General features: G+C 49.4%; 6 protein-coding genes across 6 annotated transcripts; 4 read left to right on the forward strand and 2 right to left on the reverse strand.

Annotated features, from left to right (window-relative positions):
- Positions 1 to 226: 226 nt before the first annotated feature.
- On the forward strand, positions 227 to 1,857 carry COCVIDRAFT_19711 (carbohydrate esterase family 4 protein; the record flags this gene model as incomplete). The annotated part of the gene is made up of 4 exons (XM_014696670.1): positions 227 to 493; positions 549 to 751; positions 809 to 1,175; positions 1,243 to 1,857. The coding sequence occupies 4 exons, from the start codon at positions 227 to 229 to the stop codon at positions 1,855 to 1,857; spliced, it is 1,452 nt and encodes a 483-aa protein (XP_014552156.1).
- An 875-nt stretch (positions 1,858 to 2,732) lies between these two features.
- Positions 2,733 to 3,221, forward strand: COCVIDRAFT_110951 (hypothetical protein; the record flags this gene model as incomplete). Its single annotated transcript, XM_014696701.1, has 1 exon — positions 2,733 to 3,221. One exon carries the CDS (start codon positions 2,733 to 2,735, stop codon positions 3,219 to 3,221), a length of 489 nt encoding a protein of 162 aa, XP_014552187.1.
- A 442-nt stretch (positions 3,222 to 3,663) lies between these two features.
- COCVIDRAFT_110944 (hypothetical protein) lies at positions 3,664 to 10,127 on the reverse strand (the record flags this gene model as incomplete). The annotated part of the gene is made up of 5 exons (XM_014696702.1): positions 3,664 to 7,942; positions 7,992 to 9,278; positions 9,366 to 9,816; positions 9,870 to 9,933; positions 10,014 to 10,127. 5 exons carry the CDS (start codon positions 10,125 to 10,127, stop codon positions 3,664 to 3,666), a joined length of 6,195 nt encoding a protein of 2,064 aa, XP_014552188.1.
- Positions 10,128 to 12,641: 2,514 nt separating this feature from the next.
- Positions 12,642 to 13,946, reverse strand: COCVIDRAFT_41643 (hypothetical protein; the record flags this gene model as incomplete). Its single annotated transcript, XM_014696703.1, has 1 exon — positions 12,642 to 13,946. The coding sequence occupies one exon, from the start codon at positions 13,944 to 13,946 to the stop codon at positions 12,642 to 12,644; it is 1,305 nt and encodes a 434-aa protein (XP_014552189.1).
- A 659-nt stretch (positions 13,947 to 14,605) lies between these two features.
- COCVIDRAFT_110933 (hypothetical protein) lies at positions 14,606 to 15,769 on the forward strand (the record flags this gene model as incomplete). The annotated part of the gene is made up of 2 exons (XM_014696704.1): positions 14,606 to 14,645; positions 14,694 to 15,769. 2 exons carry the CDS (start codon positions 14,606 to 14,608, stop codon positions 15,767 to 15,769), a joined length of 1,116 nt encoding a protein of 371 aa, XP_014552190.1.
- Positions 15,770 to 17,587: 1,818 nt separating this feature from the next.
- Positions 17,588 to 18,916, forward strand: COCVIDRAFT_110985 (hypothetical protein; the record flags this gene model as incomplete). The annotated part of the gene is made up of 6 exons (XM_014696705.1): positions 17,588 to 17,608; positions 17,659 to 17,883; positions 17,941 to 18,143; positions 18,199 to 18,287; positions 18,348 to 18,509; positions 18,579 to 18,916. The coding sequence occupies 6 exons, from the start codon at positions 17,588 to 17,590 to the stop codon at positions 18,914 to 18,916; spliced, it is 1,038 nt and encodes a 345-aa protein (XP_014552191.1).
- Positions 18,917 to 19,573: the final 657 nt, after the last annotated feature.

Below are 19,573 nucleotides of genomic sequence, written 5' to 3' on the forward strand. Positions count from 1 at the left end.
GCTCGCGCTCGTTAGCTTCCTAAATCGTCATGCCTCCCCGTCCCACAGCATGATTGTTGATACCCCCAGTTATAAGTATTTGCTGCCGTCGGCGCCTTTTATTTTCCCACACGCTTTCGCTGCTCGTCATCTGGTTTGCCATTGTTCGTCTTGGCATACTGTCCACTCGCTTTCCTAATCATCTCTATCGCTTAATCTACTTAGTATCATAATATTTCTTACCATCATGCGCTTCTCCGACGTTGCTGCTGCCGCCTTGGTGGCTCCCCTTGTCGCCGCTCATGGAGGAGGAATCCCAGGTGCCCCCAAGCTTTTTGGTCTTCCTCGCCACCTTCAGGACGATTTCAAGGCCCCTGTTGCTGCCCGCACTCTTCGTCACTCTTCTGAGCCCCGACATGGGCTTTTGGAGACCCGTCAAGGCGGCCAGAACGGTCGCTGTGGACCTGGATTTGGAAACGCAAAGTGTGCTGCCGGCTACTGCTGCTCTGGTGCTGTACGTTGTTGACTAGGAAATCACGCCAAGGAGCGATAACACTGACAATTTCAAGGGATATTGCGGAACCAGCAAGGACCATTGCTCAGCACCTGATTGCTTGATCGATTTCGGCCCGGCTTGCGATGCCAACAAGACTCCTAGTGGTGCCTCCACCCGCAACGATGCTCGTCCTCAGAAGGGCAATGTCCCTTACGGCGGCGAGGGCATCTATGTCTGCCAGAAGCCAGGAACTGTCGCCATTACTTATGACGATGGGTAAGTAATTATCCAAGAAACCTCCAGGCATCCATGTCAGTAAACTGACCCGTCTAGTCCTTACATTTACACGGACCGTGTTCTAGACCAATTTAACCAATACGGATTCAAGGCCACCTTCTTCGTTACCGGTATTAACATCGGAAAGGGAGCTATTGACACTACTGCTCAGTGGGCCAATGTCATCAAGCGCATGGTTGCTGAGGGCCACCAGGTCGCATCTCACACCTGGTCACACCAAGATCTTAGCGTCATCACTGAGGAGCAGCGCTATGATCAGATGGTCAAGAACGAAATGGCCATCAGGAACATCATCGGAAAGTACCCGACGTACATGCGTCCCCCTTACTCATCCTGCAATGCCGCATGCCAGGGTGTGATGAAGAAGCTCGGATACGTCGTCAGCTACTTTGACTTGGATACCGTACGTGAAACCTTTTTATCTTTTCCTTTTTTCTTGTATGAGTTTCACATACTAACACATCTCAAAGGATGATTACAACCAACTCAAGAACATCCAAGTCGCCAAGGATAACTTCAAGCGCATCCTCGACTCCACTGCCGGTGGCCCAGCCACTGGTGACCGTCTGGCCATTGCCCACGACATCCACGAGCAGACGGCACTCAACCTCACTGGCTACATGCTCGAGTACCTCAAGTCCAAGGGCTACCGCGGCGTCACCATGGGCGAGTGTATGGGCGAGCCCGAAGCAAACTGGTACCGCAAGACCGGCGAAGTCGTAACCCCCCCTTCCAACGGCGGCGGCAACACCGGCACCCCCATCTCCACCGACGGCCAATGTGGCTCTGGCAAGGGAACCTGTGCCGGCTCTCCCTTTGGCAACTGCTGCTCCTCCTTCGGATGGTGCGGTAGCACCGACGGCCACTGCAAGACTGGCTGCAACTCTGCTTTTGGCACTTGCACCGGCGGCAGCACCTCGCCCTCCAAGCCTGTCTCTACCGACGGCCAGTGCGGAGCAAAGGCTGCCGGTGCTACCTGCCTAGGCTCGCCGTTTGGTAACTGCTGCTCGCAGTTTGGATGGTGCGGTAGCTCCCAGGACCACTGCGGTTCTGGCTGTGACAAGACATCTGGTACTTGCAACTAAATAGGGAAGCGGAACAGATGCATATGTTTTGTCGTTTCTCTCCCTTGTTTTTTTTTGAATACCACGATCTACGCTTGAGCGCCTCGTTGCTGTAATTGTTGCCATATATCAAGAAATAAAAGTATGCTTATCTTGCCCTTATCTCTCTCTCTATATGTGTGTATCTGTATTCTGGGCTTTTTTTTTGTTTGTTGAGTCGTGATGTTGCTTTTTGAACAGTCATCCACGATCCTTTTTTTTTTCATGAACGGCTATTGTTGATGCGGTATGTACGGGGGCAGCCTTGTTGTTAAATGCAAAGTAAGTCCGTGTAAGATTAGTCGGATCATTCGTGGCTTGTTTGATGTGGAAATATTTAAGTGCAAAAGAATGAAGAATTAGTCCGTTTCTCTGGCACTTCGACACAACATGCTCTCTGCTTCACTATGCTTTCTTAAAAACTTCCTTTTAAAAGCAAATGTAACTTTTGACTAATTCCTTACTTGCCATAACAATGGGTATACTTCTCATTTTTCCATTTGGCGTGACCTTTCGTATTTTAGCTTTCATCACTTCTTAGAAACAAAGGGGGGTTTTTTCCTCCGTATTTTTAGGGCTATTGAGTAAAAGTTTACTTTACGAAATACTGTTCCAAGCATGTTGTCTTGATAATGTGATGATGTATTGAGATATATACTATCCCCGATCTGGCGTACATGTGGCACAGCATGATCCACGTGCCCCTACTTATCTTGTCAGTAGCAGCGGGGTTACTGGCAATCGCATCTCACATTACTCGAATAACATAATTCCCTCTTGCAACGTAGTAAGTTTCCGCGCAAACATTCATATTACAAGTCATACATACTTAGAATGCCTCACTCCCAACAGCAGGCATGAGTACAAACGAGTCCAAAAATGAAGCCAGTGGCACGAAGCCGCCCAGTCACTCCAGGCCAAACCATCGGAAGGTCATTGAGGAGCTTCTTGAAGTTGTGCGGAAGCAACAAGCCATCATGGAACATCTTTCTAGAGACCTAAACTTTACCCGCTCCCAATTCGAGACACGCTTAAACTACGACAATGGCGATGGAGACTATACAGCTGACACGGAATATGCAACAATAGACCTCAGGGCGCATGGTATGGATGTTGGCAACGGGATAATCAGTGTGGATACAGCAAGAGATTATATGGGGTACAAGGTTGCTATGGACAACTATGAAGCAGGATTTAAGAAGACGAAGGACCAACTGGAGAAGATATGGGAAGCGGTTGATTTGGTCCAACGCGAGGATGAGTTTGTTCAGAAAAGTTCATTGGCGCTCCCTGATTGGCTGGCAGATGGTTTGGAGAAAGGGCGAAAGGCTGCAGCACAAGAGTAACCAAGAGAACTCTAGAGTTCATCTTTGCTTCGATATATTCGCACTATGAAGCGAAGTGTACATCACGTGGCTGCCTATGCGTCATGCAGCTATTCAACGACACGTCAGCGGCGCCGTTCCGTCCCGCCGCTTACCCAGCCACCACTTACGGTCAAGTAACGACTCAGCTGCAATGGCGGTGAAAATGGTATGTACATGGCTTTCTTTCCAAAATGAGTGATGGACCCGAACGAATCTTGTAGTACGCTGACTTCCTTGAACTTGAATGCCCTTGTGATCGAATTGGCATCACCCTATGCTAGGCGAATGATGGTACGTGCAGATGAAAAGGTATATATACGAGCTATCTAACCCCTAATCAAAAGAATCCGGAAATAGAACTATCTATCAGCCACCTAACATCTAACCTTCCATTTCTACTCCCCGCCGTCAGCAACTCCGTCTAACGCGCCGGCTCCGGATACTCTTCTACAGCAGCCACAAGTAATCTCTGAAGGTTACATTCCGGTAATATACTCTGCGAATAACTAGCACTAGGAAACCCAGCTTGACGCATAAACTTCATCCATACTTCTGGGGGTTGAATGGCATGATCGGCATCGTTCGCCAGCCACCAGCCATCCAACAGTCCAAAGACGACTTCGTGCCAGTCGATCTTGGTGGTGATTTCCGAAAGCACCAAAACGCCGTGGGCGTTTAGCATTTCTTTGATGCGACGGCAGGTTGCGGCTCTGTTGGATGTTGCGTGGACGCAATTCGTGCTGATGACGATGTCGAATTTGCCGATCAGATCCGCGGGAGGGGGAGTCTCTAGGTTGAGTACTCGGAATTGCATGCCGGGGTGATTGAACTTCTTGGATGCGTTGCGGACGAATGTTGGGGAGATGTCTGTGAAGAAGTACTCGATAGGGTGGTTGAGGTTGCTCAGTGCTTCGATGACCCGTTTTGTAGTTCCTCCTGTGCCCGCTCCGACTTCGAGGATACTAATTGGCGCGTTGGCGCTTTTGGCGAGACGAAGCAAGAAATCGACGAGAAGCTCCGTCAGAGTGGCGAACATGGGTGCCTTGGTGTAGAAGTTCCCGATGATTTCTTGGGCGTTTGGGTTGCCAAAGAGGAGTTTGATGGGGTCTTCGGTACCTGTTAGGCACTCTGCTAGCTTCGACCCGGTGAGAGACATGAGTTCTGCCTCGCAGCTGTACTGAGGGAAATCGGCTAAGAATTTGCTCAAGAGCTGAGAAGAAGGTGCGAAATTGCACGAAGTGGATGATCGAACGTAGTCTGAGCCTTTCTTTTCGATGACTCTGTGCTTCTGGAGAATCTCGTAGTACCTCTGAACTACCTTGGAGTGTTTAGGCTGATACGCGAAGCTGGAAATCTTTTGGCCCATTCTGAGTGTTCTGAGACCAACTCCCAATTTTTGGAGCCCTTCTGTCATATATGCAAGGAGAAGTTCATTTTGACGAGCCGCAACTTCACTCAGATATCCTGTATACTGGCAATCTGTAGCGTACACTGGAAGGGAGGATTCGGCTGCTACGAGGGACTTGAACAGATCTGTAATACTTGCTTTCTCCCCAAAATTGCTTGTTGGTACACTTTTCACAGTCGGAATCGGTGGTTTTGAAAGCTCGGGACTTTGCTTTGATGAAGTGATACCAGCCAATCGCATAAGGTCTTTTACGGAATAATCGAGAAGCACATCGGTGCTTTCAAGGTTGATGTCTAAATCATCGGACAAACTCGATCCCAATTCTGTCGTGGAAAGAGAATCAAATCCGAGATCAGCAAGAGATTGGTTCTCTTGGATGCGACTAACATCCACACCACAAAGCTCTGAAATGAGTCTGAACAACTTGGCTTGTCGCTCATCATCACCAAACTCTTCAGTGGCCGAGTTGAGTGTTGAAATAGCAATCGCATTTGATTTAGGTCTTGACGTGCGTATCTCAGATGCAACTGGAGGGGTCGACACGACTTGTTTCCTCGATGTGATGTGGCGTTTCCTAGTGGCTCTCATGGCATCAGCAGACACTATCTGGCACAATGCACTAAGATTCAATGTCTGGAGCTCATGATGAGAAACTGATTTACCAAACTGTTCCTTCAGTTCATCGGAGAGCTCTATCGTCGCGAGTGAATCAATACCGAGGTCGCCAATACAGGTGGTTTGGGGGATAAAGTCCGCTGGTGCGCCAATGTAGGTGGAAATTATCGTCCTCAGCCGAGATTCGAAATCTTCAGATCTGTCTGCGACCAAGGAAGAAGTGGTCGAATAATCCGAAGTGTCTGAAGAGTCGTCGGATGTTAGCTCCGGAAGATTCTTGCTTGTGATGGGCGTGTAACTGGCTGGAGAAAGGGGCCGACTCGGTCCTGAATCGATGTTCCATCCATTTGCTACGTCGAGTATCTGTTCAACTCTCGCTATTTCTATTCGGTGGAACTTGGCACCGATCGCCGTCATGGCGATCTCATTGTCTTTGGTAAGAACAAAGACATCGCCTGTCGCATGTTTACCATTGACGAGCGAGAAGATAGCATAGACATTCCATTCCTTAACGGAGTTGAAGTCGCAGAGTTTGGACATGGTGACGCTTTCGAGTCCCGAAGTTATGAACACCTGATCTCTGGAGCAGGCTGAACTGCTATTGATGAGCAAGCCGGAGACTTGGAGGAACATATCGATAGAAACAGTGTCGCAGTGCTTCTTTACCGCACTCTCATCGCTTCCCATGTGGCTGTCGGGTATGTGGATCGTAGCTAGCGCCTCATTCTTGTTGATGATAATGCTCTCAATTCCTTGTGACGATTCAGCGTAATGGACAACCTTGGAAAAGAGCTGGTATGCTCGTCCACACATTATCTTTTCGGAAGTGGGACTTGATCGGATTGATTCGATGCGCTCCGCTAGGAGAAGTTTGTATGTCGAAAACCGAGGTTGTTTAGCCAGGTGTAGTTTGCCTATTCCATGAACGGTTGCGCGATCTGAGCTATCTCCAGAACCAAGAGAGCTGGAAAGGACGAAACTCCAGCTATCTTTATCTGTTTCCTCTAGAATCAGCTCTATTTCGCGGTCCATATTGAAACCTAATGGCGATTTGAAGGACAGGTCCTCAAACACCATTGACTTGGGCCCAAGCTCCGAGCCGAGAAGCCGGATTGCCATAGCCGCGCATTCCATGTATAATGACGCTGGGAAGAGTGGTCGACCTCTGACTGAATGGCCGCTAATTAGCTTACAGAATCGGGTTGCCGAGCTGTTGACGACAAATTTCTCCGTATTACCAGTAGATTCAACATGGCGTAGTAGATGCACAGGAACATCTGCTGGGACGACCTCCACTTTTTGGGTTTTAAGGTTCTCAAGTTCTCGCTGAACCTCAGTGGCCCTATCTATATTTTCCAGCCACGCTTTGGTTTTTTGGAACTGATAAGGTGGCAGCCAGATGGGTTCCACACCAGCATCAGTCGGGGACAGGAAGGGCCAAGGAGTAACATCATACCCTTCCTTCCAAAGACCGATAGTGATTTGGGAAAGTGACTCAGTAGGTCTCTCAGTACCAGCTGTCTTGATGGCGTGGAATGAGTGCCTATCCGAGTCGGCGGTAGCACGCTTGATCATTGAAACTATAGGTGAATCGAACCCTGCTTCAAGCCAGATGCAATCTCCAAGACGCTCTTCGATCCGCCTAACCGCGTCGACAAAGTAGACTGGTTTCCGGAGGTGCGACACCACGTGCTCGGCAGTGATTGAATCAGTTTGCTGTTGTGTGCAGGGTTCAATGGGAATGGATGCCTCCCTGAAAGACAACGATTGTAACGACTCAGAAAGTTCTGTGCGGAGGGATTCAGTGAAAACAGAATGAAATCCGTGGGTAACATCGACCCTTTGGCTCCTGACTCCCTTGAACGAGGGATGAGTCGCCAAAACCTTTTCCACATCGGCCACTGCCATCTCGTTTCCGACGAGGACCTGACTAGTTGGAGCATTGAAGCAAGCAATCTCGAGAGTTTCATTACCGACGGCTTCGATGATGCTTTGGACAACAGAGACTGGTGCGAAGATGGCAAGCATGGTACCTTTATCTGGTCCCCACTTGGTCACCATAAGTTGGGCTCGAACGGCAACAAGTCTGAGAGCATCCTCAAGGGAGAGCACACCCGACACAGCCAATGCTGTTAACTCTCCAAAACTGTGCCCGATTGTGCAAGCGGGCTTGACACCTGCGTCGATCCAGCACTTAGCACTCGCGTACTGAACAGCCATGGTACCTGTCTGTAGCAAAACAGGGTCGTCGATAGTCGTGTTCTGGAACAAAGCTGGGATGATTGATCGATATCCAAGTTCTTTCAGGATAGCATCACACTTATTGATGTAGTGTTGTAGTCTGGGATTGGACTCATAGAGGGCTTCCGACAAGCCAATGACCTGTTTGCTCTGACCGGCGAATGCAAGAACCACTTTTTTGGATGCGCTAGGGATCTCGCAGAGTGAGATGTCCGTAGAAAGCTGATTTAGTAGGTCAACCATGTCTGAAGTGGTTGTCATCCATACCATAGGTTGTCGCTTTCGCCGTTCGGAGAGGGTGAAAGCGAGATTTGCTAAGTCGATATTCGTTCGACTGATATGAGACCTCAATGACTTTACGTAGGCCAACAGACTCTCTTCTGTGAAGGCAGAGAGAATGATGGGGTACACTACGCCCGTATGCGATAAGGTTCGCCTAGGTATACATATTAGCTTTGACAGTCTTAGAATTTGAAGTAACTTACGCTTTGCTAACATCCTTCCGAGGTCCTTCACAAACAACAACTGCGGCATTACTTCCAGCAGCTCCATAGTTGTTGACCAAGGCTGCTCTGAAAGGAGTGTTCCATGGCTCCAGATTCCTTGCTATAGTGATCTTATCTGGGCCCAAAGAGGGTATCTTGGGGTTCAATTTATTGAATGATACATGAGGCGGGATTGACTTCTTCTGCAACATGGCAATGACCTTGACAAGCCCAGCAACGCCTGCTGCTGATTCTGCATGACCGGTGTTGCCTTTGATCGAACCAAGATACACCTTGTTTAGACGATCAGATGCACCAAACACCTCTCTGATGCTGCTGACCTCTAATGGATCACCTTGGGACGTGCCAGTGCCATGTGCCTCTATGTATGAAACATGGCGTGGGCTCATTTTGGCGCCCTTGAGAACGGATTTGTACAAGTCCACTTGGGCTGGTGGATGCGTCAGTGTAAGATTCTCAGACAGCCCGCCTTGGTTAGTGGATGATCCGGATATGACAGCCAAAACTTGGTCGCCATCTGCCAAAGCCTGTTTTAAAGGCTTTAATACGACAAGTCCAGCTCCCTCGCCTCGGCAATATCCATCAGCTGACTCGTCGAATGGTTTGCATTGACCAGTCGGGCTGAGAAAACCAGCCTTTCCAAGATTTAAGTAATTATGGACACTGGATATGATGTTCACTCCACCAGCAATAGCCATTGGGCATTCACCAGATTGAATGGATCGGCAAGCTCTGTTGATGGCAACGAGAGAGGACGAGCATGCAGTGTCGATGACTTCAGCTGGCCCAGTCCAACCATAGCAATGACTTAGTTTCCCACACAGGAATGCCCGAATGGTACCAACTGCGGAGTATGCAGTGGGTGGGTAGGCATTGGTGTTATCCGCGTACTCGACGTAACTTGCTCCAATGAAGCAACCGACCTTGTCGCCGTTTTCGCGACGATGTCTGCGGAGATAACCCGCGAAATCCAGAGCCTCATATGTCAGCTCTAATAGGATGCGTTGTTGTGGGTCCATGTTGGCTGCTGCTTTGACATTCGAGCGGAAAAAGTTCCAGTCGAATTCGTCTGCTCCATCAATGAAGTTGCCGAACCATTTTGGCTTCCATTTTTCATTCTGCATTGCGCGAAAACTTTCGTGCATGGGTACTCTGTCGAGGCGAATCTCTTCGCAAGTCGATATCCCGGCGGAAAGAAGGTTCCATAACTCCTCAAGATCGTTTGCCTTTGGCAGTCGACATGCAGCTCCAGTAATGGCGATGGCGCTCTCGGGACTAGCATTGAATGTTAGCATTATGCTGATTTGGGCAAATACACGTTCACGGCGCGCTGGTGTTCTTGGAGTTACTTACTATTCGTATTCATCTAATGCGGCATTCTGGATGGCGGTGTAAGCTTCCACTTTTGTCACTTGTAAACGAGCATTGTGAAACGGCAACAGAGAAACAACATCTCCGAAGCCAAACAACACGAATGTGTGGGATTCGTTGTTGATTCCTGCTAGATCTCGTGATACCTCCTTCAGTAATTGATACCACTCGCAGCGGGATGCAAGAGTGGCGTTTATCGCTTCGTGAGTCAGTGAACAGCCTTGTACCAGTTTGCCGTTCAAATTCGATCGCACAGGGACTCGCAGCTCCCTGGCGTCGGGCAGGCTCATTTCGTCATGCCTCTGACATATATCAAATAGCACCTTGACTAAAGACGCGTTCTCTGGATTGTGTACTTTGCCGCGGATATGGATATCAGTGACCGTCAGGCCCTGATCACGTGCCTTATCGGCCACTTTCTTGAGCTCGAGTGCTGGACCTACGATACTGATATTTCTCGGTTCTGTTACAGCCGAAATATAGCACTAGTCACTGTGAGCACGGAGTTATTGCGCAACAAGGAAATCCAATGACGATGTGACAGGCATCTCTGGGCCGGAATATGGCCGGAGCGACTGAGGTCATGGGTAAGACGGGAAGTTACGCAGGGACCGATGAAAAATGACTTACTTCAGGAACATCTCTGATTAGCTCGCTTCCTTGCTGAGAAGACTTTAACCGCACCGCAATTGTCGTCACTCCAGGAACTGATTCATCGTCCCCAAGTTGGCCAAATGCTCCCATTGCGAAGGCCAAGCGTAGAGCTTTACCGGCAAGACGAACGACGTTTTCTTCGTCTTCAGCGCAAGCAATGGCGAATGCTGTAGGAAGGCCTCCACAATATCCCTGCGCACCGCCACCGCTTTTCAGACTTTGTAGCACTTCGGCGTGCGTGAGATTGTGAATTTCCAGCCATTGGAAGTACTGGCAGATATGAATGACGACCAACAGAGGTAAAGAAAGAATACCAGACATTGATTTGGACACGGGCCCAGAGATGCCTTCGGTAACCCATCGCTCTAGGTTGAGGACATGTTGTGGGCCTGTGGTGACTTTCGCAATGTCCGCATACTCATTGCAAAGTGTGGCCCATGTGTCCTTCAGTGATATGATGGCCTCTAAAAGAGGTTGTAGGCGAGAGTTCTGAGTGAGGTATTTTTGTAATTGGGTAAGGTATGCCTCTGTTGGGGCCTTACTCTGTGGGCAAAAGAATGCCACCGAAGGTGCAGAGTCGTTGGATTGGCTCAGCATCGCGGCAACTTTCAAGTTTGGAGAGATCTCTGGGTAAGACAAGACATATGAAGAACGGCAGCTGAGTTCTTGATTCTCACTTTCATGATCATCCCCTTCACTATTTGTACATCTACGATGGTCCCCACCTACGAGCAACCCCACTGTGGGCCAAGATCATATCTTGCTCATCTCGTATATGGGGTCTCTATCATATTCGCTAAGGTTTCCAGACATAGAAACTAATGGTAACTGATTGTCGTTGTTGTTCCTTCATCAAGGCTAGGTTGCGAACTTCGCTGTCAAATGACGCCGAGTGACTTGCCGTGCAAAGGGTCAGGTAGCAGAGAACCACCGAACCCGGATGAAGAGCCGTGCACGAGTCAACTGGGCCGTCCCTCCCGCGTGTCCGTCAATCTAGAGTCATGAGAAGTCCGCTTCAACTCCGCAAATGCTCATTGTCGATCGTGTGGGCAACTCCACTGGGCCCACTTTTTGATCTTATTGCCAACACTTTGTCTTCTGAATCATGTTGGCACGGTGAAGATCAATTGAATCTCATTTTGCACATTGTGATATGTCTCTTGTCTCCAGTAGTGGATGTTTGACAATGATAAAGTTTGTCTAGCATGAATGAGCTTGTTCAGATTGCCTTCATGATTGGATGGCTTATTAACAACGTCATCCTTGACCCACTTGTAAAACATCCGTTCCCGCTCCTTGAAAGAGCCTCTCTTATATCCAATGTTCTCAATAGATGAATAACTAAGATAACACTGGATGCGCACTACTTGCGTTAGTACCACTAAGGCCCGGTTGTATGGTTGAACCTTTAAGAGATCAGGCTAATTATACGAATGGCGCGCCAATACAAATTAAGCCTTCACTCGAAGCCTACTTTTTAATATGTTCAATTTTTCTGGCCTTTTGAAGTAGTAGACTACCTGGCCTTCGCTGTACCCCTTGGTTCACTGAAACTGTCAACACATAACAGCTGAGTCCGCTCTTTCTTCTTAGCTCGATAATGAAAAAACAAGGCGCTCTCATCAAGTCGGCTGAAGACAGGGTAGGGGAAAGATTGGACGAAAAGAGTAGTGATTGAGACCTCTTGAGCCCAATCACTAGTGATCGAAGGGGAAAGCGCACTTCTCTCGTGGGGCCAGGTAGTCGGTAAAGCCGTTGTACTACTTATGCATCGTAGTGGATACTGAGATGACAGTCACCGTGCTCTCAGAAGCGTCGTGTTTGTCCCTCTCGTGTCCTTGATACAAAGTAAGGCGGAGGCAAGAGATTTGTGACAACTTCTGTGGCGGATACGTTGCCTAAGCTGCTGTGTTGTTCATTTTTCATTGAACAACCTGGCGTCTTGGACGATGCTTGGATGAAATTTTGAGCGGTCAGACTCGTCCGTGCGGAGAAACAGCCACAGGAAGATGTTCGTATTGAGTTCGAGGACGATGACACAAAGGCTTGCAGTTCATTTATAGTTGGTCTGTGCGCTTGCCTTTGAGCTAGTATTTCGTAGCCCGCCATGTACCCCAGCGATCTTTGACCCTTGATCCAGTTGCTCAGGGCCTCTTTAAGCTTTGGTCCGATCATCCTTCACATCTTAGCAAGCTATGAGACAACGCCCGTTTTGACCATACATTGTACAACTTCGAATTCAAGCTTGATGAAAAACGTGTACATTGGATGGACCAACAGATACGCATTTTGTTGCTGAAGTCATTGAAAGCAGTCGAGGTCCACGCTGCAAGCTACGAGCATCAGCTTTCCATTCCTACATGAGGCAATGATAGGGCCAAGAGCAACCGGTGAACGTATTGGTGGATCTCGGCATTTCTGGGTACAAAGTGTACTGTTCGCGTAACTTCCTTCCCCACGCAAGTGTAGCGTATCATTTTCGGCGATTTAGGGATTAACATTCCTATTCTACCGAGGACGCGTGGACTCGCGCATAACTACTGATGGCTCTTACTATTTGAGTCCTAGCACCAGCACTGCTCTATGCGTAGCTTACTTGGCTCCTTACATAAATCCGCCTTGCTGACGGAAATCTTGTAGCCAACCTGGGTGGTCAGCTAAAGTCTGGTTCCATCCATCATCTCCATCCTGATAAAAGAGTCTTCGTGACTCTCGTTGAAACATCTCGTCCGTAGGAATGATACCCAAAAGCATCTGCTGTCTCGCAAAGCGGCTGAGATGGCGGGTAAGAACTGTAGCAAAATCATAGTTGTTGTGTAGAGATGGCATTGTTCGAAGCGCAGCCAGAGAATCGCTCAAGTCTTGTTGGTCCTGAAATGGTGCATCATCCGTGGTAAGTGCGGACGCTGCTTCCTCTGATTGGAGGTGCGAGATAAACTGTTTGGTATGGTCAATTGAGCCTGGATTAGTCGCGGAGAAAGGGACCACTGTTTTTGCTTGATCTGCAATAAGATAAGGCGGGAATGCATTAAGGACGCGAGCAGACACAGCAGGCTCAAAGCCATGTTCGCCTGTCCAATCATCCATTGTCTTTCCTTCGCGGAAGTGCGCTGCCAAGTGGTCTGCCCTTTCATCCCAGCTTCTCAGGGCGGCGTCGCAAATGCCGCAGCGAGACTTTATGGGACTCGACTCGAGCTTCCAATCGTCAATAAGAGGAAGCGTATCTAGTCCATGAACGAGGCGGAGATGCTGAACGAGGTGGTCCTTTCGGCGAAATATACGAGGCGTAGATTGGCCGTCATCACAGGCTACGTGGTTATGCTGCTGCAGATGGGTAGGGGTTGGGTCAAGCGCACTGCAGTATGCACAATGAACTCTGCCAGTCAGAGGCAGCACGACAGAAGCCCCATGCGGCGTACACACCCACTCCTCCATGTTCAGATGTAGTGACTTCTCATGTCGTGTCCAATCATACTTGGTTTTGAATGTATCGCAACAAAAGGTACATTTGAAAATACGGTTTGGGTCGTCTGTATTCTTGATCTTGGTTTTGCCCTTTGTACGCGTTCTACTAACTTGGCTGCGACGCCTAGTTTGCGACGTAGCAGAATGGCTTGAATTGGCCGATCGCAACGAAGATTCACTCGCTGCACTGTCAAGACTGGTTGTTGATGATGGGCCTCGATACTTTCGGAAAGGATTGTGACTTGAAGAACGACTGATCCTCGGTGCTATATCTATGGGCCGGCCATCGAGAGCGTCGCATATAGCGGTGAAAGATGCCGCCTCATCTTCAGGTGGCGAATTGCGCCATCGCTGCATCGTCAAAGATTGCTCTTGTTCGTTTTCATATTGAGGGCTGATTGGTATGGCAATGGGACTAGATGTTCCTATTGATGTCCGGATCATGTACTTGCTGCGACGACGAGGAAGCGTGTGCTGTCGTGGTATAGGTATTTGTCGGTAACCTTCGACTGCTTGGTTAGGAGTGACCTCCATTGGGTAGCTTACCGAACAGGTATTGCTTGAAGATCCGAGTTTGCTCCCTGCATAAGGGTCCTGGTAGTTCGTGTTACTCGTCCGGGTGTTGATGCCGAATGTGCGGGGCGGCATGGATGTGGTAAGGGTCTCATCGTGTGTTACGTCTGTAGCCAGGAATTTCTCAAAGTAAGATGCATCTACTTCTTCTTCTTCACCCCAAAACGGAAATTGCCAATCATCCGGTCGCTGCTGGTCCATGGTGGGAGAGAGGGGGGGCAGGGGAGTGCCGGCAAAGAAGAGATCAGACCGAGACTGGCACGATAAGGCAGTGAGAGGATTAACGCTGGAACGGCACTTGTGTGCAGGAAGGTTCAGCGATATAAAGCAATAGGTCGACTGCATAATCTCACGTGTATTCTCCATGAGGCGTGCATATTATCTTCTTGCAAGGCGTAGGGCGTGAGGGAAGTGGGGGTAGCGGGGTGAAGGATTCGCGCTAGTAGCCCAGTGCGCCGGGCGCTGGAAACAGTTCCTTCATTCATCGCTTTGGAGCTCAAACTCCCACTAACCGCAACTTGTCTTTCGTCATGGACAGCGAGGGTGAGAAAGTCCTCGAGGGTATCTTCGGTGCGTCTGCTTGCTCCTTATTGCTTCTCCCTGCTGATGATTGAGCAGCTGTTGCCAAGCCAGCAAACGTCTCCTCTGCAGATGTTCTCCTCAAATTGCAAGAAACTTTTGCACCATCAGCCACATTTGCGCCACTGCTCAGGACGCAACCCAAGCGTACCAGCAAATCGTCTGATCAGGTGTTTCGCCTCGGACACGGCGGGACTCTGGATCCCTTGGCTGCTGGAGTTATTATTGTGGGCATCGGCCGTGGCACCAAACACCTGTCTAATTATCTGTCTTGCAACAAGACTTATGAGACAGTTGTGCTTTTCGGCGCAAGCACGGATACTTACGACTGTACTGGCTCCATAACTCAGGAAGCGGACTACTCACACGTGACAAAAGAGTTGGTTGATGGAAAGCTTGGGACTTTCAGAGGAACGATACAACAACTGCCCCCTCTGTACTCGGCATTGAAGATCAATGGTATCAAAGCCTGCGAGTACGCGCGCCAGGGGAAGGACTTGCCACGAGATCTGGAGAGCCGAGAAATGCATGTTGATGAGTGTACGCTGCTGGAATGGTACGAGCCGGGACAGCATGACTTTGCATGGCCCAGCAAGGTCGAGCCCGCTTCAGCACCCGCCGCAAAAATTCGACTGACGGTATGCTCGGGCTTTTACGTTCGCAGCTTTGCACATGATCTCGGCAGGGCGTGTAATACGTGTTCATACATGGCATCTTTGCTTCGAACACAACAAGCAGATTTCACCACATCGAACCCACCTGAGCCATCGAGTTTGACAAGCGCGCTAACATATGCGGATCTGGAAGCTGGCGAACACGTCTGGGGGCCGAAGCTTAGACCACAACTTGATCGTTGGGCCACTGCCCATCCGGTCGTTCAAGGGCATGTCAATGGGAGGGATGCAAGTGTGAAGCGCAAGACCGAAGAGCAGCAAGCAAGACCGAGGCAACGGTTCCGTGGAGAGTGGGTTGCAAGCACAAAGAAAGAAAGGATCAAACAGCAAGGAGGCAAGTTCAAGGGCAAATGGGGAAGAAAGCTTGCGGCCGACAGGGAGGCAAATAACAACACCAGTGACCAGCCGGTGGTGCCTGTGATTAACGATCAAAAGCTATGAAGATACCAATTTTTGCGAACAAGCCCGAGCATCAGAAGATCGAAATTACCAGTGCGGAAACCCGAACGACGAGGCTCCACAAAACGATTGCGCCGTCAATTTCCCACGTGCGAGACTACCGACACCAATCCACTACGGTAACCTCGGTTTTATGATTCCAAAAGCCACCATGCCGGTCCTGACGCAATAACGGAGTCTTTCAGCTCGAATGGCTACGGCTCCCGATTCATGTTCCGCACCTGGGCATGGCGAGTCCGAAGTCCTTGGCTACTGTTTTGTCCTAGCACTACACATTATGTATAGTGGCGGGACAGCGGGCGCAGGGTTCCATAGCTGGGACGCCGACCGGCCGGACCTCATGTCACTGTATTCCAAACTAAATCGGAAACAGAAATATCAAGCGATTGCGTACCGCTGGACAGACGGTTCGATCGTTGTATCGCGGGCATTACCATATGCAGATGTTCCCACATTCACGTTTACTCTGGGGCTGAGCGGACGCCTTTCGGCGATAAAAGTTAATTGACCTTGGCAGCATTCTGCTCGTGCAATACCTGTCGCACGACGGCAAGCACAAAGTATCCACGGTGTCTGGCTGTCGGTTCATGTTGCCAGCGGGTGGCTGCTTAGTGAAAGCTTGGTAGAATGATACGTTTTGCAGTGCCTAGTTCAGGGAAGAGCACGTAGAGTAGGGGGTAACAAGACAGGAGGAAAGAAAAGGCGATACAGGGCACAACCTTGTTGTTCACTGGGAATTTTGCTAATCTCATGCCGTTGCGTGTACACACTAAGGCACAGGCCGAGAAGTTGATCGGCGGGAGCGAAAACTGACCTGATGTTTGGGATCTAGCGTGACGAATAGTGGGTCGCCTGGATTTGATCGCCGGCCAACCCCGCGGGCCCGCCAACTCCCAACACTCTTACGCAGCGAGTCAAGCAGTCAATGTCAGCCCTTCTCGAACAGATTCCGTCCCCATCAGTACCAATGAATGCACTGCGAACAACAACACCTCCGAAGCCCGCTAAATACGCTCCCTTTCGCACGTGGGACTATCGGTCGAGTCTAGGTTTTTTCACCTCCTTTTATGACGACCCGCCATCACCCATGATTGCGCTATCGGCCATTGAAGCTAGCTCAAAGTTTAAAGTTTGGTACCCAAAGGTTGATATCAGCAGCCGGTCGTTTCTAGAGTTGCCCTCCTTCAAGCCATTCGGATACTGGTTGTTTTGCATTTTACACTACCCGACTGCCGCTCAAAGGGTCCGAAAGTCACTGATTTGCCGCCTGGGCATGCATTAGACATGCAATCTGATGTGATTTGGACCAGTTACGAAAATCAAATCCTATCCCAATAGTGTTTCATCGCTTTTCCTAATGACGAATCATCGCCTGGTAGTCTTCTCACCCGCAACAGCGTGCGTCACTAACGTCAGTGTAAACTGGGGCCACCGAACGGGATTTGCAACAATGCCTTGTCATTTTTTCTATGAGACGGCAAATTTCCTTAGCCTTGAGCAACCATCAAGTATCTTGGCCGCAAGGGTCAACGCTAATGGCGATCTGGGACGCCGTGGAACATGTCCCCGATGCGAGACATGGACGGCCCGAGTAACATTCCTCGGACCTGTGACTCGCGGCAGTGGAATACCTTTCGCCTGTGGTTAGCTTTTCATTATCGCTTCAACTACTATATGCAGCCGTGGAAACGTCAAACATGCGACAGACGCTTATTCTTGCTTCCCCTCTTTTCCTTCTATATCCAGCCGAACCCCATGTATCTCCACTAAGTATACCGACGTGTGTTTACTCGTATCGTAATGGAGATCGTGACATCCATTGTAAGCTCTCATGTCTGCTTACAAAAAAGCGGCCTACTAACCCACTACAGGCGATCCAGGCACTCTTGCTTGGCCTAGCATTTGGTGTCACTTGTATGCGATGTTGGATCCGCGTTCGCCTCGAGCAAAGAGGGTTGACACTGGTCGACTGGCTCGTGTGGGGGGGATGGTTATGCGCCCTTGGATGGTTCAGTTGCTCGACTAAAGCGCTATACATTCTCATCGATCATCCACTGGACGAAGAGACACGAAGCGATTCAGTTGATTACCTCAAGGTACGTGCAAAATATCAAGTAATCGGAAGGGAAAAAAACTGATTGGAGTGCGATTAGACCGTCTTCGCGTCCGTGTACTTCTTCGACACAGGGCTCTACTTTCCCAAAGCGTCCCTTGTGGCTTTCTACTGGTGGTTAATTCCATCGGGCTTTCGACGCCTGCGAATCGCAACCTACGTTACTTCTGGTATTGTGGCTTGTGCGTTTCTCGCGAGCATATTGACGGATACCCTGATTGCACCCAAAATCTCTGACAACTGGTATGATATGAACCCCGCGATGCACCAAAATGCATATTTTTAACAACAATGACAGGTCCATTGAAAACCAGCTCAATTCGACATGGAACGCATACGCCAACTTGGTTGTTAACTGGGTCCTCAACTTTGCCACTGACCTGCTACGTATGTGTGCTTCCGGATACTCATTGCTGACTTGTTGAGCTAACGAGCAATTAAATACAGTGTTCATTCTTCCTTTCTTCATCATAAACTGTCTAAAACTTCGAAAACGACAGAGGATCGGTCTAGTTGGCGTTTTCTCGCTCGGTGCTATCACAATGGCAATTAGTCTGGCTCGCTTCACTGTCTACAACATGAACTACGACGTTAGCGATGCCGATGGAAGTGAGTTTGCCACTGAAGAAAAAACCCAGCAAATTCATCAAAAATTTAGTTGCTAACAAGTGCTACTAGATCTCTGGTGTACCGCCGAAATGTGCACAGCCGTTATCGTCGTCTCACTCCCCTTTTTTAAAACACTCATCATCCGTTCCAGTACCCCCACCACGACGAGTCGCAGCAACACCGGCTATATTTCCGGTCCATCCAACAGGATTCACGTATCTGGCGGCGACGACACGTACTCATCGCATGTGCAGGGTGGCCCCTCGGACGACGAAGTGGAACTTACTTTTCAGGACCGAAAGCGAAGTCTTACACCCCCTGGAACGGTCGATGAGGTTCGAACACAAGACGGAAAAGATAATGTGATGGTTACGACAAAGTGGACAGTTACGAGGGATATGTTGTAATTTAAAAAAAAACGCGTACGCATTTACGGGTTGGTATGAAAGTCGCTGGGAATATATGGGCTGTATATATGTATGTGGCATGGCGACGTGGACGAAGGAGGGAACACCATTGGATTACTTACCCTTTGTATATTATTATTCTTTTCAATTGCTAATGATACCTTTTAGAGGGCGAAAAAAAGCCCTCAGGTTATTCATATTTTCCTGGTCTTGGAGATCTCACCAACGTTGCATACCAAATCGCAACGATACAAGTCCATGGTTATTTGATTTTTCCCAATCACATGGCATACATACATACATACATATCTGATAGTATACCATTCCACCCTGGACCCCTTGGGACCCTAGCACCACTATCCCATGCAGGCCCACCCCACTCCCGAGAATACGAGGCCAATTCCACGTGCGCGGCTCATCCGTCTTTCCCCTCCCCATCTCGTTAGCCCTTTTAACGAGATGCAAAAACTAGCGTTTTGCCATGCGCAACCTTAATTTTGGGTTTGGGGCCGCTGCCATGGGAAATTGCGCCATGGTCGGTGTGCTGGCGCTGCGGGGTGGAGGGGGGGGGGGGGCTTTGTGCTAAGGTGATGTGTGGGGGGTGCCTTCTGCTGTGAAGGAGAGTGTGGTTGGGAAGATACATGGGTGCTGCTGGGT

The sequence above is a fragment of the Bipolaris victoriae genome (assembly GCF_000527765.1).
Source record: "Bipolaris victoriae FI3 unplaced genomic scaffold scaffold_116, whole genome shotgun sequence".
Lineage (NCBI taxonomy): Eukaryota > Fungi > Ascomycota > Dothideomycetes > Pleosporales > Pleosporaceae > Bipolaris > Bipolaris victoriae.